Source organism: Nicotiana tabacum, chromosome 22, assembly GCF_000715075.1.
Source record: "Nicotiana tabacum cultivar K326 chromosome 22, ASM71507v2, whole genome shotgun sequence".
In the NCBI taxonomy this organism is placed as follows: Eukaryota; Viridiplantae; Streptophyta; class Magnoliopsida; order Solanales; family Solanaceae; genus Nicotiana; species Nicotiana tabacum.
Window position 1 is genome coordinate 22,162,345 of NC_134101.1, and position 18,949 is coordinate 22,181,293.

Sequence of the window (18,949 nt, forward strand, 5' to 3'; positions counted from 1 at the left end):
ATTTGACTTTGGTGCTTAAAAGATGTGAAGAGACAAATTTGGTTCTTAATTAGGAAAAATGTCACTTCATAGTAACATAGGGAATTGTTTTAGGACATAAAATTTCTGCTAAAGGGATAGAAGTTGATAAGGCTAAAGTTAATCTTATAGCAGGATTACCCCCTCCTACCACTGTTAAAGGCATTAGAAGTTTCTTAGGGCATGCAGGTTTTTATAGAAGATTTATAAAAGATTTTTCAAAAATTTCAAAAACTCTGACTAACCTACTAATGAAAGATGTGAAGTTTGAATTTTCAGATAAATGCAGGAAAGCATTTGAGATTCTCCAGAAACAATTGACGAATGCTCCAATTGTTGTTTCTCCTGACTGGAGCGAACCATTTGAAATAATATGTGATGCAAGTGATATAGCAGTTGGAGCGATATTGGGACAAAAAAGAGACAAGATTTTCAGGCCTATTTACTACGCCAGTAGAACCCTCAATGAAGCTCAAAAGAATTATGCTACAACTGAGAAAGAGCTACTTGCAGTAGTATTTGCATTTGACAAATTTCGTTCCTATTTGATAGGAACAAAGGTTACAATTTATACTAATCATGCAGCTTTAAAGTACCTCTTACAAATAAAGATGCTAGATGTAATGACTCGGCCGGTCGTTTTGAGTACTACAACCTCGCTTCCCCCTTTACTGCTCAAATTGTACTTTACAGTTGTTGTGTGAATTGTCGGGGTAATTGGTTCGGGTCCGGTGAGGTTTTGGAATGAATTGGAACACTTAGTTCCAAGGTTTAAAGCTTAAGTTAAAATAGTGACCGGATATCGACTTATGTGTAAATGACCTCAGAATTTAATTCTGATGATTCCAATAGCTCCGTGTGGTAATTTTGGACTTAGAAGCTTGTCCGAAAAATTATTGGTCCGTAGTGGAATTAGGTTTGAAATGCCGAAAGTTGAATTTTTGGGAAGTTTGAGCGGGGAGTTGACTTTTGATATCGAGGTCGGAATCTAATTCTGAAAATTGGAATAGCTCTGTTATGTCGTTTATGACTTGTGTGCAAAATTTAAGATCAATCAAACGTGATTTGATATGTTTCGGCGCAAGTTGTAGAAACTAAAATTTTCAAAGTTTATTAGGCTTGAATTGGGGTGTAATTCATGATTTTAGCGTTGTTTGAGGTGATTTGAGAGTTCGACTAAGTCCGTATGATATTTTAGGACTTGTTGGTATATTTGGTTGAGGTCCCGAGGGGCTCGGGTGAGTTTTGGATGGTTAACGGATCATTTTTGGCCTTGGTGAGATTGTTGATATCTGTTGCTGCATTTTTTGGATTTTTCTCTTTCGCGTTCGCGAGTGGGCCCCTCGCGTTCGTGAAGAGGAATTTGTGGCAGGCAGGATTTACTCTTCGCATTCGCAAGGGGGTCTCGCGTTCGCGAAGAGAAGCTGGGTTGTGCATCGCGTTCGCGTATGGGGTATCGCGTTCGCGAAGGGAAACATTATGGCATGGGTTTTTACCTTCGCATTCGCGAAGAAGGGCTTCGTTAAGCGTCGCGTTCACGAGCAGTGTCTCGCGTTCGCGAAGAGTAAATGTTAGAAAGCACATTTTGTGCTTCGCGAACGCGAGGGACCTGTCGTGTTCGCGAAAAAGAGAGGTCTGGACAGAAAGTTTAAGTTCAGAAAATGGGGCTTCGTCCCATTTTTCCATTTTTAACGATTTGGAGCTCGGATTGAAGCGAGTTTTGGGAGATTTTCAGAGGAAACAACGGGGTAAGTGTTCTTGACTCAATATTGGTTAAATTACCTGAATCTATGGTTGTTTCTATAATTTAATTGGTGAATTAAGTAATTTTGATTCAATAATTTGAGTAATTTGGTATGGTTGGACTCGTGGTTTAATGGGGGTTTGATTTTTGTGAGTTTTATCGGATTTCGAGATGTGGGCCCCACGGGTGATTTTGGGGCGTAATTTTGGATTTTGTGAAAGTATTAGTATTTTGATATGGAATTAATTCCTATAAATTTTGTGGGCAGAATCAAATTAATTGTGACTAGATTCGAGCCGTTTGGAAATTGATACCTTCATAATGGGATTTCTGGAGCATTGTTTAGCTTGCTTGACATTGGATTCGGCTTGTTCGAGGTAAGTAACTCTTCTAATCTTGGAGTTGAGGGTATGAACCCTGAATATATGTATTTTGTGAATTGTTGGTAGGTGACGCACATGCTAGGTGACGGACGTGTGGGCGTGCACTATAGTTCTACTTTCAACCTATGGTTATGTTTGTTTCTTACTCAGTACATGGGGTCGGTTGTACTGATACTATATTTCTGCATATTGTGTACAGATGTTGGTTGTTGTTGTTGCTGTGCTCGATGGTTGCGGGACTTGAAGATGTACCCGCTTTTCTGCTGTAGCTGCCTTTTGTTCAGAGTAGCCTTAGATTTATAAAAGCTCTGTTTATGTATTATTCAAACAGACTATGTATTTATTTCATTTTCACTTTGTATACTCTATTCTTAGAAGCTCATGATTTGTACTACCAGTTCTTGGGGAATGTATAAGGTTAAGATAATTATTTACTTAAATTTCTTTAATAATTGTTGTTGGAATTGGATAGTTAAAAGTTAGCTTACCTAGCAGGTTGGGTTAGGTATCATCACGACTAGTTGAATTTTGTGTCGTGATCCTAGACCAAGATTACTAAGATGGATACTCCTTTTGAAAGAATTCGATCTTAAAATAAAAGATCGAAAAGGTTCTGAGAATTAGGTAGCTGATCATTTGTCTCGTTTGGAAAATCCACCTACTGAGATAAAAGATATCAAAGAGGAATTTCCTGACGAACATATATTTTCAGTCACAACCGTTATAAATCAACCACCTTGGTTTGCTGATATTGCCAACTACTTGGCTGGAGGATGGATTCCAAAAGATTTTTCTTATGAACAAAAGAAAAAACTTAAAAAAGAAGCAAGACATTATTACTGGGAAGATCCTTACTTGTTTAAATTTTGTGCAGATGACATAATCAGGAGATGTGTACCGGAGAGGAAAATGAACAACATCTTAAGTCACTGCCATGATGGGGCTGTAGGAGGACACTATGGAGGAAGAAAGACAGCAGCTAAAGTACTTGAAGTTGGATTTTTTTGGCCTACTCTATTCAAATATGCAAGGAATTATGTTGCCACTTGTGATAAATGCCAGAGAATCGGTAACATTTCAAAAAGGGACGAAATACCTCTTAACTCTATTTTTGTGTGTGAAATCTTTGATGTATGGGGCATTGATTTTATGGGTCCTTTTCCTCCTTCAAACGGCTATGAATATATTTTGGTAGTTGTTGACTATGTTTCAAAATGGGTAGAAGCAATTGCTACTAGAAAAAATGATGCTCATATTGTTTGTGCTTTTCTCAAAAAAAATATTTTTTCTAGATTTTGAACTCCACGAGTTATAATAAGTGATCAAGGAACTCATTTTATAAATAGACAATTCGCTAGTTTATTGTCAAGATATGGAGTAACTCATAAAACAGGAACTTCATATCATGCTCAAGGGGCAAGTTGATGTATCCAATAGAGAATTAAAAAGAATTTTAAAAAAAACTGTTGGTTTGTCTTTTCCTACAAAATTTAAATGTGAGAGATAGATATATGTTTCGATGTTTCGATGTGTGTATATGTAAAACTAAGAAAACATTTATAAAAAATTACCAATCCCAGCCGATGGACGCAAAATTAATTGAACCTCCGCTGTTCAATGAGCTACCTTTACTAGAGGCGATGTTTGTCTTTTCTTGTTCACTCTTCTTCTGTCATTCAAGGGTGTTTCACTTTTCCAGAAGTTTATCTTAGACATCTTGACATAACCAATAAGGTTATTGCCATATATTTTAGCAACAAAATGACTATCTTTAATCCGCTTTTGAGCTCTCTTCTTGAAATTAGCACTCACCGTATTTTCATGATGAGGCTGCCATATGCACCTAGTCTGGGGGAAAAAAACTTAGACGAACATAATAAGTATTACATAAATTTAATTTATTCTTACCTTAAATTGATTTCACATATTCACTGTGATCTGATACAGTATTTCTCTCCAGGAATTTCACGGCTCATGAAAAAAGGCTTCATAAATTTTACGTATATGTGTGGCCTGATACGATGGCAAAAATCTGCATTAAATTTAATATATGATAGACTAGTTTTTGGAAAATCTTGTCATTTATCTGTGGAATTAGAACATAAAGCATATTGGGCTATAAAATTGTTGAATCTAAACTTGCCAGATGCAGGTAAAAATCGTCTATTGTAGCTTGATGAGTTGGAAGAGTTCAGACTTACAGCATATGAAAATGCTAAATTGTACAAGGAAAAGACAAAAAAATGGCATGACAAGCTCATCTGCCATAAAGATTTTAAAGTTGGAGATCAAGTTCTATTGTACAATAGTCGATTGAGATTATTCCCAGGAAAGTTTAAGTCACACTGGACAGGACCATATACAGTAACAGGAGTGACCCCCTATGGTGCCATTGAAGGACAATATGCAGATGGGGGAGATAAATTCAAAGTAAACGGTCATCGTTTGAAGCCTTATATCAGCAGATTCTTCGACAAACAGGTTTCAACAATCTTTTTTGCCTAATTTTTAAAATAAGTCGAGCTGGCGACATTAAACTCTTCCCTTCTCTTTAATCTTTTAAGTAATTATTAGTAGTGACATATAATATTTCCTTTTTAGTAAATATATATAATAAAATTAATTTTTTTATATAAAAAAAGTAAAATAATAATAAAAATAATAATTGCATGTTTGTATTATATTATATATATGTGTGTGTATGTAGTATGTATTAATATATTTTGCAATGATAAAGAAGCACTCTCATGATTTCGACAATAAAAGTTTTCTCCTATCATGAAAAAGAACATTTTCTTTGCCATAATCTTGTCTTTGTTATATGAGAGAAACCTTGAGAAGCCAAGAAAAAGGGAATGAGGCCAGAATCGAAAAACAATCAGGGAAGCTCCTTTATCTCCTTTTACTTTTAATTTATTTGTCACGAGGACATGACATTATTTAAGTTTGGGGGTAGAGGAATATGTTTGTTATATATGTGTTTCTTTTAAGTTTTTTTCGGTTAAATATAAAAATAAAACGTATATTTTACAACTAAAAAATGTGTTTTTAGTAAAATTATAAAAAAAAATAAAAAAAAATAAAAAAATTGAGTTGCCTTATTCTAAAGGCAACTTATTTCATGTACTTCAATGGATTTCTTGTTCAGTTCTTTGCCATGGTCGTAATATTTTGAACTGAATATTTTTTTTAGGACTTTTAGTTATTTTAACTTGTTTTGGTAAATAAGTTGACTAAATTTGATTTGACTTGAAAAGCATGACACTTAGAAAAGACGAATTCGATTAAGTACCATTCACGTGTTTTATGATCATTTTTCTAAGCTCATACTTACTTATTGGTGATTGAAATTATAGTTTTCGTTGGACCAAGTGTATTGTGCGGTTAGCTTCTATTGTCTAGTTCTCGTGCTTATCTGAAAATCTAAAACTTGCCTTGAATGTGGATTGAGGCAAAATTCTAGGTAAATCTTTGAGTTAAAAAATGAACGTAGGCCTTCTTTGTTGAGCCATAGCCCAAATTGACCTACCTTAATAATTTTTATCCCTAGTTAGCCCAATTGAGCCTAAATAAATTATTTCTTATTTTCTTGGCCGCCAAGCTTTAACCCTTAGCCTGTTTGTTGTTATGACTTGTTCTTTGTTCACCCAATTCCCTTTTGGGCACTTTAAGAGTTGATCTGAATGTAAAAATCTAGGCGTGAGGTGTAATTATAAAAATAATTGGTCAAAGAATAATTGTTTGAGGTTGTCAATCTTTTGAGATGTTGTCATGAGAAGAAAAAAAAATAGTTGCTTACGAATTTCAAAAAAACAAAAAAGAAAAAGAAAAAATAGCAACAAAGAAAAGTTGGCGACTCCATAAAAATTTTGAAAGGGATGAAACAAAACAGAGGTTTATTATTTAAATAAGATGAAAGGCAATTGTACTTAAGAGATAAAATAAATGTGTAATGCCCATAGGGAATTTGAGTCACTATTATCTATATGTATCCTACCCATCCCTAAGCCTACTTTACAACCTTGCAAAAGTCCTACATGATCTTAACTCAGAGACTCCTATATTAGTGGAGAACCACATGATAGTCAAGCTTATGGTTATTTTCAGTAGCTTGAGGTACTTCTTTGTTGAGAGTGAGCGTATTTTTTTATCTATGCCCTTCTTTGATCCTGTATCTATATATTATGTGACATATGGGCATCTCTCTTCATTCGGTGAGATACACTTGGGATTAAAAAATATTATGATTTCAATTCTCAATAGGTGAACATGAGTACAACTGAAAGTTGTTTGAACTCGTAGACTGGTCTTAGTCAATTCTTCTCTGTCAAAACCTCTCATGATTTCACTTAAAGTGTTTAGTTACTATGTTCATTTGTTTTCTTTGCTCGAGGACGAGTAAAAGTTTAAGTATGGAAGAATTTGAAAAGTGTATTTTACCAGATGTTAACCACATAATTTCTCTCATAAAAACATATAAATTATCATGTTTCCTCCATATTTTTAACTTTATTTTGCAGGAATAATTATAGAAGAATTGTTGTGCGCAACATGAAAAAAAAAATATTCAAGAAAAATATAACAAAAAAGTATAAGATCGAGCTATGATTCATTATTGTCGTGACAATGCACCAAGTCTCGATTTGTCATGATGAAATCGATGAAATCTAAACTTAGAATGACAGAATTCTCATCTCTGCAAATTCAAAATCTAGCTTCGCAATGGAAATCTAGCACCAAATTGAGAATTCAAATTCTCATATCTGCAAATGCAAAATCTAGATTTGCCATGAAAATCTAGCACCAAAACGAGAAGTCATCATGAAATTTTCTTATATAAGAAGATGGTGCCCGATCAGAGTAGGGCATCGCAGTAGAGAGAAAGCTTAGAGCTAGAAGTCTGAATCCAAATTCTTAATAAGCTTCTCTATTTTATTTCTTTTACTAGTATCGAGTTATCTTTTCTTTTAAATCACAATAGTGGTTTAGTTGTTCTTTCTAAATAAATTTCAGTGTAGGAAATTACTCTAGTTCCTGCTTTTAATTAAATAGGGGGAATTATTTTTCTTGAATATTTCTTTCTATTTTCTTATAATGGACAAGAATATTTTTATTGTTAGTATTAATTCTAGTATGGAGTAATTTTTTTTGTGTTGGGAGAAAGACGAATCTTAATATTTCTATATAATAGTAGATATTATTCTTCAAATTCACATGCTTGAGCTAAAATTTATTTAACTTTTATCTGTTTTTACAGTTAGACGTTATTTAATTTAATAACATCTATCTATCATGTACTACATATTAACTATTTATTAATTCTGTAATCGAGAGAGGTGGAAGAAATAATATAGTTAAGTGTAGTATTGATAAATGTTAATATTTATTCAGTAACATCTATCTCTTTTATGTTATAATTAATTTTACACTTATTTGTAATCGAGAGAGGCGAATATTATAATAATCAGTTATAATAAGTAGGGTAACCGAAAGGGACTTACTAACAAGAGCGTGTTTTAGTTCAATCATATATTTCTGGTTCTTCAATATTACTAGTTTGAAGATTAATTTGTATAACCCCGAGGAGTGTAATTAATTATTCAACTTAATTAATAATATATATTTGTAATCGTGAGAGGTATTTATACATTTTTGAGAAATAGAAATTGAAGAATAATAATTCTATTATATAATAAAAATATTAAGTAAAGTCAAGATCCCAACACTTTTTTATTATATTTATGAAAAATAAAATATTTTCTATTGCTCTATTCATGCATTTTTAGTTAGTTAATTTATAACTCAACTCTTTCTAATTTTTTCAAATAGTAATTAAAATAAGAAACGTCTGTAGAATAGATAAACCAATCTTTGTGGGTTCCGCATCTTTCTATACTATTATTTGACAGAGTACGAGTTAGAATTTTATATACGCTAGACACTCGTCACTGAACTAGAGGTATTTTACCATGAGGAAGGATATTATGTTATCAAATTTTAGTCTATAAGTGACATGCAAGAAATCTTATATTCTGGGCCTTATACAATCAATAACAAACAGATGATATTGAAGCCATGGATTGCTAATTTTGATTTCACAAAGGAGTTCCTGCAGGATATTCCCATGTGGGTGGTATTGCCAAACCTACCCATGACTTGTTGGGGAGGAAAATCACTGAGTAGGATTGCCAGTGCAATAGGAAAACCACTGTATGCTGATGAGTGTACCTCAAAACAGAAAAAGCTTTCCTATGCTCGCATGCTCATTGAAATAAATGTTACAACGCCACTTCCTACTAGTGTCTTAGTATGGGAACCAGATGGGAGACAATTTGAACAATCAATTGAATATGATTGGAAACCAGAATTCTGTGAGGTTTGCTTAAAAATAGGTCATTACTACAAGCAAAAAGAAGTTGAGAATCAGACCTTTATGCAGCTAAGGAGAAGAAGAAGAAGACCAAGAGAAAATGCCCAGCCAACACATACAGATGTTGGACCTCCAAAGATGATACAGGAGTGGAGAACAAAAGCAATTGTTGACAAAACTGATAAGGCAGCTAAGCTTATGGTGACTACCAAAGCCACAACTGGTGAGCATTATCAACAGGAAGTTGGACAGAGGCAGATGGCATTGCTTATCAGGGAGGACCAGATGAGCAGCAAGGGACCTGCTAAGGAAAGCATCAGAGAGGAGGAGCAAGAACATAAAATCCCTGAACTTAGTTGTCCCAGGGAATTTCCAGCTCTGGTACAGAGGAACATTGGTACTTCAGAGAAAACAGGTGGATTAAGGAGTAATAATAACATGCCTATAGCAGAGAGTATGCCTCTCTCTCTATCTCAATGACTTGGTTGGTATGGAATGTTAGGGGTGTAAACAAGAGATACAAGCAGAAATAGCTATTAACATACATGAAGAATAAATATATTAAACTAGTTGGATTGCTTGAGACAAGAGTCAAAGAACCAAATGTGAAGAGAGTTATTAAAAACATATTACCAGGATGGGCATTGCAGTGCAACTACCAGAAAGCTGTGAATGGAGGAATATGGCTCACCTGGGATCCAAATGTGTATAGTGTTGATGTTGAAAAAGTAGAGGCTCAGATTATACACTGCCTAGTTAAAGGCAGATTGGATGAATTTGAATCATATCTAACATTGGTATATGGCTTCAATACAGTTGATCAAAGAAAGGAACTATGGACAAGTCTGGCTGATATCTCTGCACACACAAACAAGTCATGGCTGATAGATGGTGATTTTAATGCTATGCTATATACACAAGACATGATGTATGGAAACTCTGTGACACTGAATGAAATAGTTGACTTTTCTGATTGCATAGACAATCTATTACTAAATGAGCTACCATGGAAAGGAGACTACTACACCTGGTCCAATAATCAACAAGGGGCAGAAAGGATTGTGAGCAGAATTGATAGGATATTTGGCAATGATAGTTGGATGATGAACTAGGGTCATGTGCACACAAAATATGATATACCTTTAATCTCTGACCACTCACCAATGCTTGTCAATATAAAAACTGTGAAACTTAACATTAGAACTCCTTTTAGGTTTTTTAATGTATGGGCTTCCCATGATGAGTTTGATACAATTGTTGGCAATCTATAGAGAAGAAAGGAAGCTGATGATCAAATGGAGAACATTTGGAAGAAACTGAAAGCTGTGAAACCTCTATTCAAAAGCCTTAATATTACTTAGTATAAGGGCATTGCTGAGAGAATTGAGAATGTCAGGGCTGATCTTGTTCAAGTTCAGGAGGAAATGAGGTTACAATACTCAGACAATTTGCTACTACAAGAGAAGACTATCTTACAGAACTTGGAGAAATGGTCACTTATTGAGGAAAGTATCCTCAAACAGAAGGCTAGTATGAAATGGATCAAGTTAAGAGATGCTAATACTAAGTACTTCTCTGCTGTCATGAAAGAGAGAAGTCAAAGAAAGAAGATACTAGAGATATACACTAACGATGGAATGAAACTGGCTACTCCTACTAGTATTAAGGAGGAGATAGTTAAATTTTATAAGAGCTTGATGGGAACTGTTGTTGCATCTTTTCCTTCTATCAACAAGGAAACTATGAAAAATGGACCTAAGCTCACTCATGAACAACACTTGAGCTTATGTGTGGAAGTAACAGAGGAAGAGATATATGCAGCATTGTGTGCAATACATGAAGATAAAGCCTCTAGAGTGAATGGATATAACTCTTGCTTCTTCAAAGGAGCATGGCCAATGATCAAAAGTGATGTAGTAAGAGCAATTGAGGATTTCTTCACTATTGGTAAGCTATATAAAGCCATAAATTGCACTACAATTACATTGGTACGTAAGTTAAACAATCCTAGAGCAGCAAAAGATTTCAAACCTATTTCTTGTTGCTTAGTACTATATAAGATCATCTCAAAGGTGCTAGCGAATAGACTACAGAAAGTTATAACAAACATCATTAGTGAAGCACATGCTGGATTCATTCATGGGAGGAAGATTGCAGACAACATCATTTTGGCTCATGAGCTTGTCAAAGCTTACACAAGGAAGAACACTTCTCCTAGATGTATGATCAAAATAGACCTGACCAAGGCCTATGATTCTGTGGAGTGGATATTTCTGGAGCAGGTCATGGTTGAGCTAGAATTCCCTAGAAGATTTCAACACTGGGTCATAACTTGTGTTAAGACTGTGAGCTACTCAATTATGGTGAATGAAGAGCCTTCAGTTCCTTTCTCAGCAGCTAAAGGACTGAGATAAGGTGATCCTATTTCACCTTTCATGTTTGCAATTGTAATGGAGTACTTGAGTAGAAGCCTCAAAGGATTAAAAAAGGAGAATGAGTATAAATTTCACCCTAGATGTTCAAAGCTAGGTATTACACATCTCAGTTTTTCTGATGATTTGCTCATATTTGAAAGAGGTGATATACTTATGTTACTCAGCTTCAACAATGCCTTAACCAATTTTATAGAGCCTCAGGTCTACAAGCTAATCAGACTAAAAGTTATATCTATTATGGAGGTGTTACACAAGCAGTGCTAGATGAAATGCAGCAAAGATTATCCTAGTAAAATATTTAGGAGTGCCTTTATCAACTAAAAAGATGTCCTTAGCTCAATGGCAATCTCTAATAGAGAAAATGGTAGCTAGAATCTCCTCATGGACAACCAAAAATTTGTCGTATGCAGGAAGGATTCAGCTAGTACAATCAGTCATGTTTGGTATATATGCTTATTGGCCACAGTTGTTCTTAATCCCAGTAAAGTTCTCAAAATAATAGAGGCTTACTGTAGGAGTTATGTATGATCTAGTTCTAATGTTATCACAAGAAGGTTACTGGTGGCTTGGAAGAAAATGTGTACACCTAAGAGTGCAGGAGGGCTAAACCTCATCAACCTGAAACTATGGAATAAAGTTGCAGTTGCTAAAAAATACTGGGATCTTGCACATAAGGTGGATAAGTTGTGGGTTAGGTGGATCCACTCCTATTATATAAAAAACCAACAGCCAGATGACATGCCAATTCCTCAACATACTTCTTGGCTGGTCAGGAAGCTGATTGGGGCAAGGGAGATAGTGGACCTAAGGCAGACAATGGCTCAAGAAAAATACAGCATGATCAGACAACTCTACCACCAGATACTGGGGCAATTACCTAGAGTGGAATGGAAGACCTTCATGTTCAGAAATGAAGCAAGAACCAAAGCTAAGTTTACTATGTGGATGTTCTTTCAAAACAAACTACTTGCAAGTGATAGATTCGTACAATGGGGTATGCTAGTGGACACAGTATGTATCATATGTGAATTACATAGTGAGAGCAGAAACCATCTTTTTGTGAAATGTGTCTTTGCTCAAAGGATATGGAACAGGGTCCTAATGTAGTTTCAGATGCAACCACATGGTCTGAAATCATGGAACCATCATTGGAGATGGGCAATAGAGAATGCTAAAGGAAAGTCTCAAGCAATTGCTGCCTTCAAGATAATATATGCTGAGATAATCCACATGATATGGTGTGAAAGAAACAATCGAGTGTTTGAGAAGGCCAGAAGAGATATAGATGAAATAGCAAGAACTATAGCATGTGTATGCAATGTTAGAGCTAATGCTGGAACTAGGAGACTATTACATCAGTTAAAATTTTGAATAGATGTTAGTGTTAGTTGACTTAATAGTTAAAAGGGGAGGTGAGAAGTTAACTGATGTATAGGGAAAGATAAATATTGTATAGAGACATCTGACTGAGTCTAAAGTGAGGTATAGCTTTGTAATGATTCACTTGGTGATCAATAAAAAAATTTAATTACCAAAAAAAATCATGGTCTATCTCTTTATATTTATATGTTTTGTTAGTGGACACTCATTTTAAGTTGCAAGAGTCATGAGGCTCACATGAATAGTAACATAGTGAGCTTGCTTATTTCTCAAACTTCACATATGAGTTATGATGACGATTTATTCTGATTTTATTGGGAAATCTAGTCCTTATAGAAGATGCAAAATGTTTGGATTTTTTTTTTTTTTTTTGCAGACTTCCTTGTGATCTCATCGACATTACCCACAGAAGATTTTCAAAGTTTTTATAAACTACTAAAGTCCATTTTAATTTTTTTTATATACGTATAAAAATTAAAGGTTCCTATCTAATTTTTTAAAAGTATTCCATATTTTAACTAACATTAGCAATTTAATGGTTTTTCACGAAAGTAAGAGCACCACCTAAAGAAAATTCCAAAATAACAAACGTTTTAAAATTTGTACTATTTAATAAGAACATGAAGCTGGAATAGCTCAGTTGGTTAGAGCGTGTGGCTGTTAACCACAAGGTCGGAGGTTCAACCCCTCCTTCTAGCGTTTTTTTATCATCTTTGTTTTATGCAGACTGCTGTCTTCGCTTACAATTAATTAGCTATTCTTTTTGTTTAAATTGACTTTTACTTCATAAGAGACATAAATGATTTAGTGAAATATAAATAAATTAACAAAAAAACTTTATCAATTCTGATTTGTGTTGATCTTTTGGATAGCGTCTTCAACTTTTTTTTTTTTTTTTTTGGTTTTTGTTTTGCAGACTAGTGTCTTCACTTAGTATTAACTATTTTTGGTTTATGTTGACTTTTACTTCATAAGAGATATGAATGATTTGGTAAACTATTAATAAATTAACAAAAAACTTTATTAATTCTGGTTTATATTGATTTTTTGGTTGTTAAGGTAACGCAAGTTTAATTCACAATTGTATCTATTTTTTCAGGAAGTTTGCCCTTTGTTTTGCTCCAAAACAAAAGATAATTTTTCTTTGATTTGATTTGTTTTGTTTTGATTTGATTCGATTCTAAAAAACCAACAATATTTGATTTTATTTATAAAGAAAATTAACACAAATTCAAAATTTTAAACAAAATGCTTTTTTCTACTTACCGTACCCATTTATATGCTTATTTATACTTTCTTACAGAAAAGCAGCTTAACGGGTCTGCAACTATTTGAAGAATCTAGCTGAACACACTCTGCACTTTTGTTCAGTTTGTTAGAAGAGGGAAAACACTGAAGACTGAATTGGTACAAAAGGGAAGGAAACAGTGCTAATGGATACGGACAGTACAACTAGCAGCAGCAGTAGTAATAGCAATGGCGTAATAGTTACTGCAGAAAAAAGAAGGGTGAGAATAGAGAATCCTTTTACTTTGAAGGTGGGGCAAGTATTTACTGGCTTTGGCATTGGTTGTGGTATTGGAATTGGTGTTGGTCGCCCTTTAAATCTAGGTACTCGTCACTCCTTCTCTTTTCTTCTCATTAACCAAAAAAAAACATGAAATTTGAAGATTTTTGGAAACCTAAAGAACGGGAACCCAAGAATTCGAGTAATTCATTTAGGGGTTCTAATTTTGTTTGGTGTGTTTGTTTGTTAATGACTTGAAATGTGTAAAGTTGAAATCTTTATGTTGTTGGTAGTGGTTGATATCCAATTTCTGCATGTTTTGTGCTATTTGATGTAATGTAATATTGCATTGTTTGCTCAAATCCCACCGGAAGCATAAACACTAGGTGATTTCTGGATGCTATACAATGTTGAGAACATGAGTCATTGATCTGTTGTACGATGCTATACATGGATAAATGTGATGTGTGATTGAGCAATCTAAATTGTATGCAGTTTGTGTGGTTTTATCAGCTTGCTAATTTGTGAGTCACACCATTGTATTGGTGTCAATAACAATCTAATCCTGTTCAGCCTTTCTGTGTTCTTGTGATTATTGGATCCCTAGTATCTAAGCATGAAAGGGATTATGATATGAGATACTCTAAATTATAGGACTTTCTGTTCTTTTAAATTGATATCTCTTTATCACTAATTTTACCTTGTTTTTAGGTGCAATACCAATGCTAAATCAAGTTATGACTGCCACTAGGGGCGCAACAGATGCATTTTCTGGAGTTGGAAGACATGTTAATAATTCTGTATGTTAATTTGTTGAATTGTCTTCACATAGTATTGTGATCAATATACCTTAAAATTTTGTTCTTGTGATGGTTTTTTCATTTCTTTGTCTTTTCTGTAGTTGAGGAAGGTTGGGGCAAAAGGCATTGAAGCAGGCATTGGATGTGGAGTAGGTTTTGGACATGGTTTTGGTGTTGGTATGTAGACTTACTCTTTCTTTGTTAAAGGTTATATTTTGCATTGAGGATGATTAGTTTTTGAAGTGGAAAATTACTAAACTACAGTCTACGGTGATGTTGGTAACCACTTTATGTGCACTCTTTACTTAAGAGGATATTGAGTTGAAGACTTAAAAGATCTGTTGATCGTGGCCAGGTTTCCATGGGTGTTTCAAGAAACGGAAGAGTTAACTGTTTGAGTGATAGATACCTTAGTCAAAGCTAATTGGGCTTATTGGAATGTAAACTTGTGTCATCTCTGAACCACAGGCTTGGTACTAATTGTGGTCACAAACTCTGGGAATGATATAATGGAAGAAAGAAAAAGGAAATAGCTGAATCACAAAGACTCTATTTTATAAAGTTGTGTTATGGCAGATTCTTCTAAACATTTCTGTTGTTAAATAGCAAAATCTTGGTGGTGTATGTCAGGTCTTGCTGTGAAGCGCGGAGTAGTGGATCAGATTCAGTTGTTTTTAATTGTATGTATTCTCTCCATAGCCTTGTTGCCGCTATCTGCTGAGTTTGCCCTCATCCTCCACACTTTCATAGGTTTTAACATAACTTCTCTCAATCTGCAGCAAGCCATGACTAAATTAATGATGAAGTCTGGAATGTCGACCGGCTTGTCTGTTGGTCAAGGCATCCTTCCACCGTCCTTGCAAGCTGGCATGAGGACGATCAATGAAGCCTCTAATCAGAATCCACTGGGAAGTGTCAATTCACTTGAAGTGAAGGTCCCTCATAATTCTTCTCTGGGCTTGCTTACAGATACAAACACAAGTTCTCTATCTTCTCATGAAAATGAAACTTCAAAAACTAATGTCAGCTCTTCAAATACAACATATAGCAGTCGAACTGAGAAGGTTCTTAGTAATTTTTTGCAGAGTTCACTTTTGAAGGATGAAGGCAGTACAGCAAATGAGCTGGTATGTGAAGATGAAACACATTTCTTATAACATTATACATTAAGCGTAATTTTGTAAGGTCTTTTTATATTTGTTGTATATTGTGCTAAGGATTAGATTGATAATTGTTAATAGAAATAGGAGGTTGCTAACATGTATTAGTTAATTCTATGTTTGCAGTCGGAGCGTTTGAGATCAGAGAACAACCTTCTTCATATTGTAAGCTTTCACTTTGACTATTTATTTAGAAGCCAACTCTTTTCCTTTTCCTTTTTTAAACTTAAAAGGGAAAAGGCCCAAAAATGACCTTGTGGTATTCGAAATGAATCAATTATAACCCCCGTTTAAATTTGAATCCAAAAATGACCCTGCCGTTATAAAATGGGTCTAATAATGCCCTTGTGTTATTCAAAATGGATCAATAATGCCCTGAATTTTTTTTTTTTTTTAAAAATGCTTTTAAAAACTGAAATATATATATTCTGTAAAAACTAGAAAAAGAAAGGAATTTGCAAAATATATATTTTTAAGTTTTTTCAGTTTTTTTAAAGTATTTATTTTGTAAAAACTGAAAAAAAATAATTAAAAAACTGGAAATTTATTGAAAAAAAAAAAATTTTAAAAACTGGAAATTTATTTTTTTAAAAAAACCGACATATAATTGTAAATGAATATTTAAAAACCGACTAAACCGACATAATCGTACCGTGCCGAACCGATTTTTAGGTTTTTTTTAATAAAACCGTATGTTTTTATATAAATTTATAACTGTACCGATAATTATGGTAGATTTTTTATTTTACAAAAATAAACCGAAAAAATATTGAACCGTCAAATTGAAAAAAAAAAGATTTTGCAAAATATTTTTATTTTTTTAAAACTAATGCATATGTAGTCCACTGCTTTAGGAGAGTTTTTTTTTTCAGTTTTTTAATATTTTTTTTTTCAGTTTTTACAAAATAAATACTTTAAAAAAACTGAAAAGACTTAAAAATATATATTTTGCAAATTCCTTTCTTTTTCTAGTTTTTACAGAATATATATTTTTCAGTTTTTAAAAGCATTTTTAAAAATAAAAAAAAAATCCAGGGCATTATTGATCCATTTTGAATAACACAAGGGCATTATTAGACCCATTTTATAACGGCAGGGTCATTTTTGGATTCAAATTTAACCGGGGGTTATAATTGATCCATTTCGAATACCACAAGGTCATTTTTGGGCCTTTTCCCAACTTTGCAAGTAGATTGTAATATGAGGAAGACTGATTAGACCACTTATTAACGATGTCCTTAATAGAATATTGACTTACATTACTAAAACCTAGTAAACGATTCTTTTTTTCCCTTTCTCTCCTCTCCCTCGCAGATGAATTTGTTTACGACGTATTAACTCAGTTTATCACTGCTTTTGTTTCTTTTTCTGAATAAATTTATCTATTCAATTGTTTAACTGCTGAAATGGCCGTGAATTTTTTTTTAATCTCTGTTGATTTATGTTTATATGGCGTGTGAAGTACTGAAAATAAATTTGGTGCATGGTAGGTGTTGAAACACCAGCAAGTGATTGACGAGCTCATGCAGGAAAATGAAAAGCTTCGCCAGATACTAGTGAAAGACTTGAAAGTCTCGCCCAGTAAACTCCATACCAGCTACTCTAGTGGAAGTAAGTTTCCATGTACTGAATGTTTTGAGTGCCGTAGAAAACAAAGGAGACGATGAATGTAATTTCTTTTTCTTTTTCTTTGTTTCGATAAGATGATGAATATCTTACGGGTTTTTTCTACATCACCCGAGCAATTGAATCGAAAAGCTGACCTTCTCTTTTTGCCTTTGCGGATTTGCAACTGATTTTTTATTGTTGTATGAAAGCTAAGCACATGCAAATAAGTAGCATCTGGATTAAAGCTTAAAGCCAAAAAAGTGTATGTAGGATGTTAGAAAAAGAAAGGTACTCTTACTTGGTGCAGTCTACTACTTTCAGGTTTCTGGCGTGCGTTCCCCTCTCTTTCTACATATGCATATACTCCGCGATGAACGTATGTTCATTTGTTTTGATAATTCGTTTTAACTTTATCCCCAGAATGCTGGAAAACAGAAAGAAAATCAGGTGCTTTCTCTTTACTTAGATTATGGCTGATATTTGGAGATCTAGTGTTAGACTGAAGTCAATCTTGGCTTTTGAACTAGTATTTGCTTGGAAATTTACATGAAATTCAAGTTCCAAAGAAGTAGAAATAGCGCTGGAAAGACATGTAAGAACAGTGTCTTTTATTTAGCTGAGTGAAAATGTTACACGATAGCTGTAACAAGTAACAATTGATAAATGACTCCTCATCATTCCTTAAACTCACATACATGAATGATCCTCAAGAATCAAGGACAAAGTGAAACAACAAAAATGAAAAACAACACTGTAAAGTATATTAAAATGCAATAAAGAATACACAAACAGGTAAACATATTTTCAATCTACAGCAAATGTGAAAGATAATGAGCATCAACTTAGAAGAAGAGTGCTGCACTCCCAATAAGTGCTACCATTGCCATGCTACTTCTGTGCACAAAAGCACTTGATGGCAACACAGCATCAGTAGGTGCAGGAGCCGGTGCCGACACAGGCCCCGGTCCCATGGGTGCAGGAGGAGAGGCAGGCATGAGGGGTGCCATATCAGGTGCACCTGGGGCTGGTGATGAGCTAACTGATGGACCAGGACTCATTGTTGGAGGAAATGCCACTGGTGCTGCTGGTGACATAAAAGGAGGCATGGCGATCGTCGGTGGGGCTGCCATGCTAGACGGCGGCATTGTGGGTGCTTGTGCAGCAAAGAGAGATAGAAATGTAAAGGAAAGGGAGAGCACTAACATGACACATGATGTAGCCATGACTCTCTTGTGAAAAAAATTGACTTCTTTCCCAGGAAACACAAGAGTGGATTCTTGAATAGAATGTACAAAGGTTTTAGAGGAAGTTTGTGTTCTGAGGTATTTGTTTAACGTGGATATATAGAGAGGACAGTCTACTCAAAACTTTGCAAAGTTTGTGGTTGAGCACTCCTTTTTCTGTTGTAAATGCATAGCACATTGGTCATGTTTATCAAAATGGAACTGATTTTGACATAAACGTGGTGGCACATTAACAAGTAAGAAGTAAAATATAAAATAATATATTTTTGAAAATACGTCTTTTAAGGTCCATGTCCGTTC

At 34.3% G+C, this 18,949-nt stretch overlaps 1 protein-coding gene and 1 non-coding gene across 3 annotated transcripts; both read left to right on the top strand.

Moving 5' to 3' along the window:
- The first annotated feature begins 12,955 nt into the window (after positions 1 to 12,955).
- Positions 12,956 to 13,029, top strand: TRNAN-GUU (transfer RNA asparagine (anticodon GUU)). Its single transcript has one exon. It is a non-coding gene; the product is annotated as a tRNA-Asn (tRNA).
- Positions 13,030 to 13,320: 291 nt separating this feature from the next.
- On the top strand, positions 13,321 to 17,632 carry LOC107785277 (uncharacterized). 2 transcript variants are annotated; one of them, XM_016606543.2, is made up of 7 exons: positions 13,321 to 13,941; positions 14,549 to 14,637; positions 14,739 to 14,814; positions 15,268 to 15,317; positions 15,417 to 15,764; positions 15,924 to 15,962; positions 17,288 to 17,632. In XM_016606543.2, the coding sequence occupies exons 1-7, from the start codon at positions 13,764 to 13,766 to the stop codon at positions 17,462 to 17,464; spliced, it is 957 nt and encodes a 318-aa protein (XP_016462029.1). In that variant the 5' UTR covers positions 13,321 to 13,763; the 3' UTR covers positions 17,465 to 17,632. The 2 variants fall into 2 exon arrangements, with proteins under 2 accessions (XP_016462029.1, XP_075100982.1); XM_075244881.1 differs by lacking the exon at positions 13,321 to 13,941 and adding an exon at positions 13,950 to 14,039.
- The last annotated feature ends 1,317 nt before the right edge of the window (positions 17,633 to 18,949 follow it).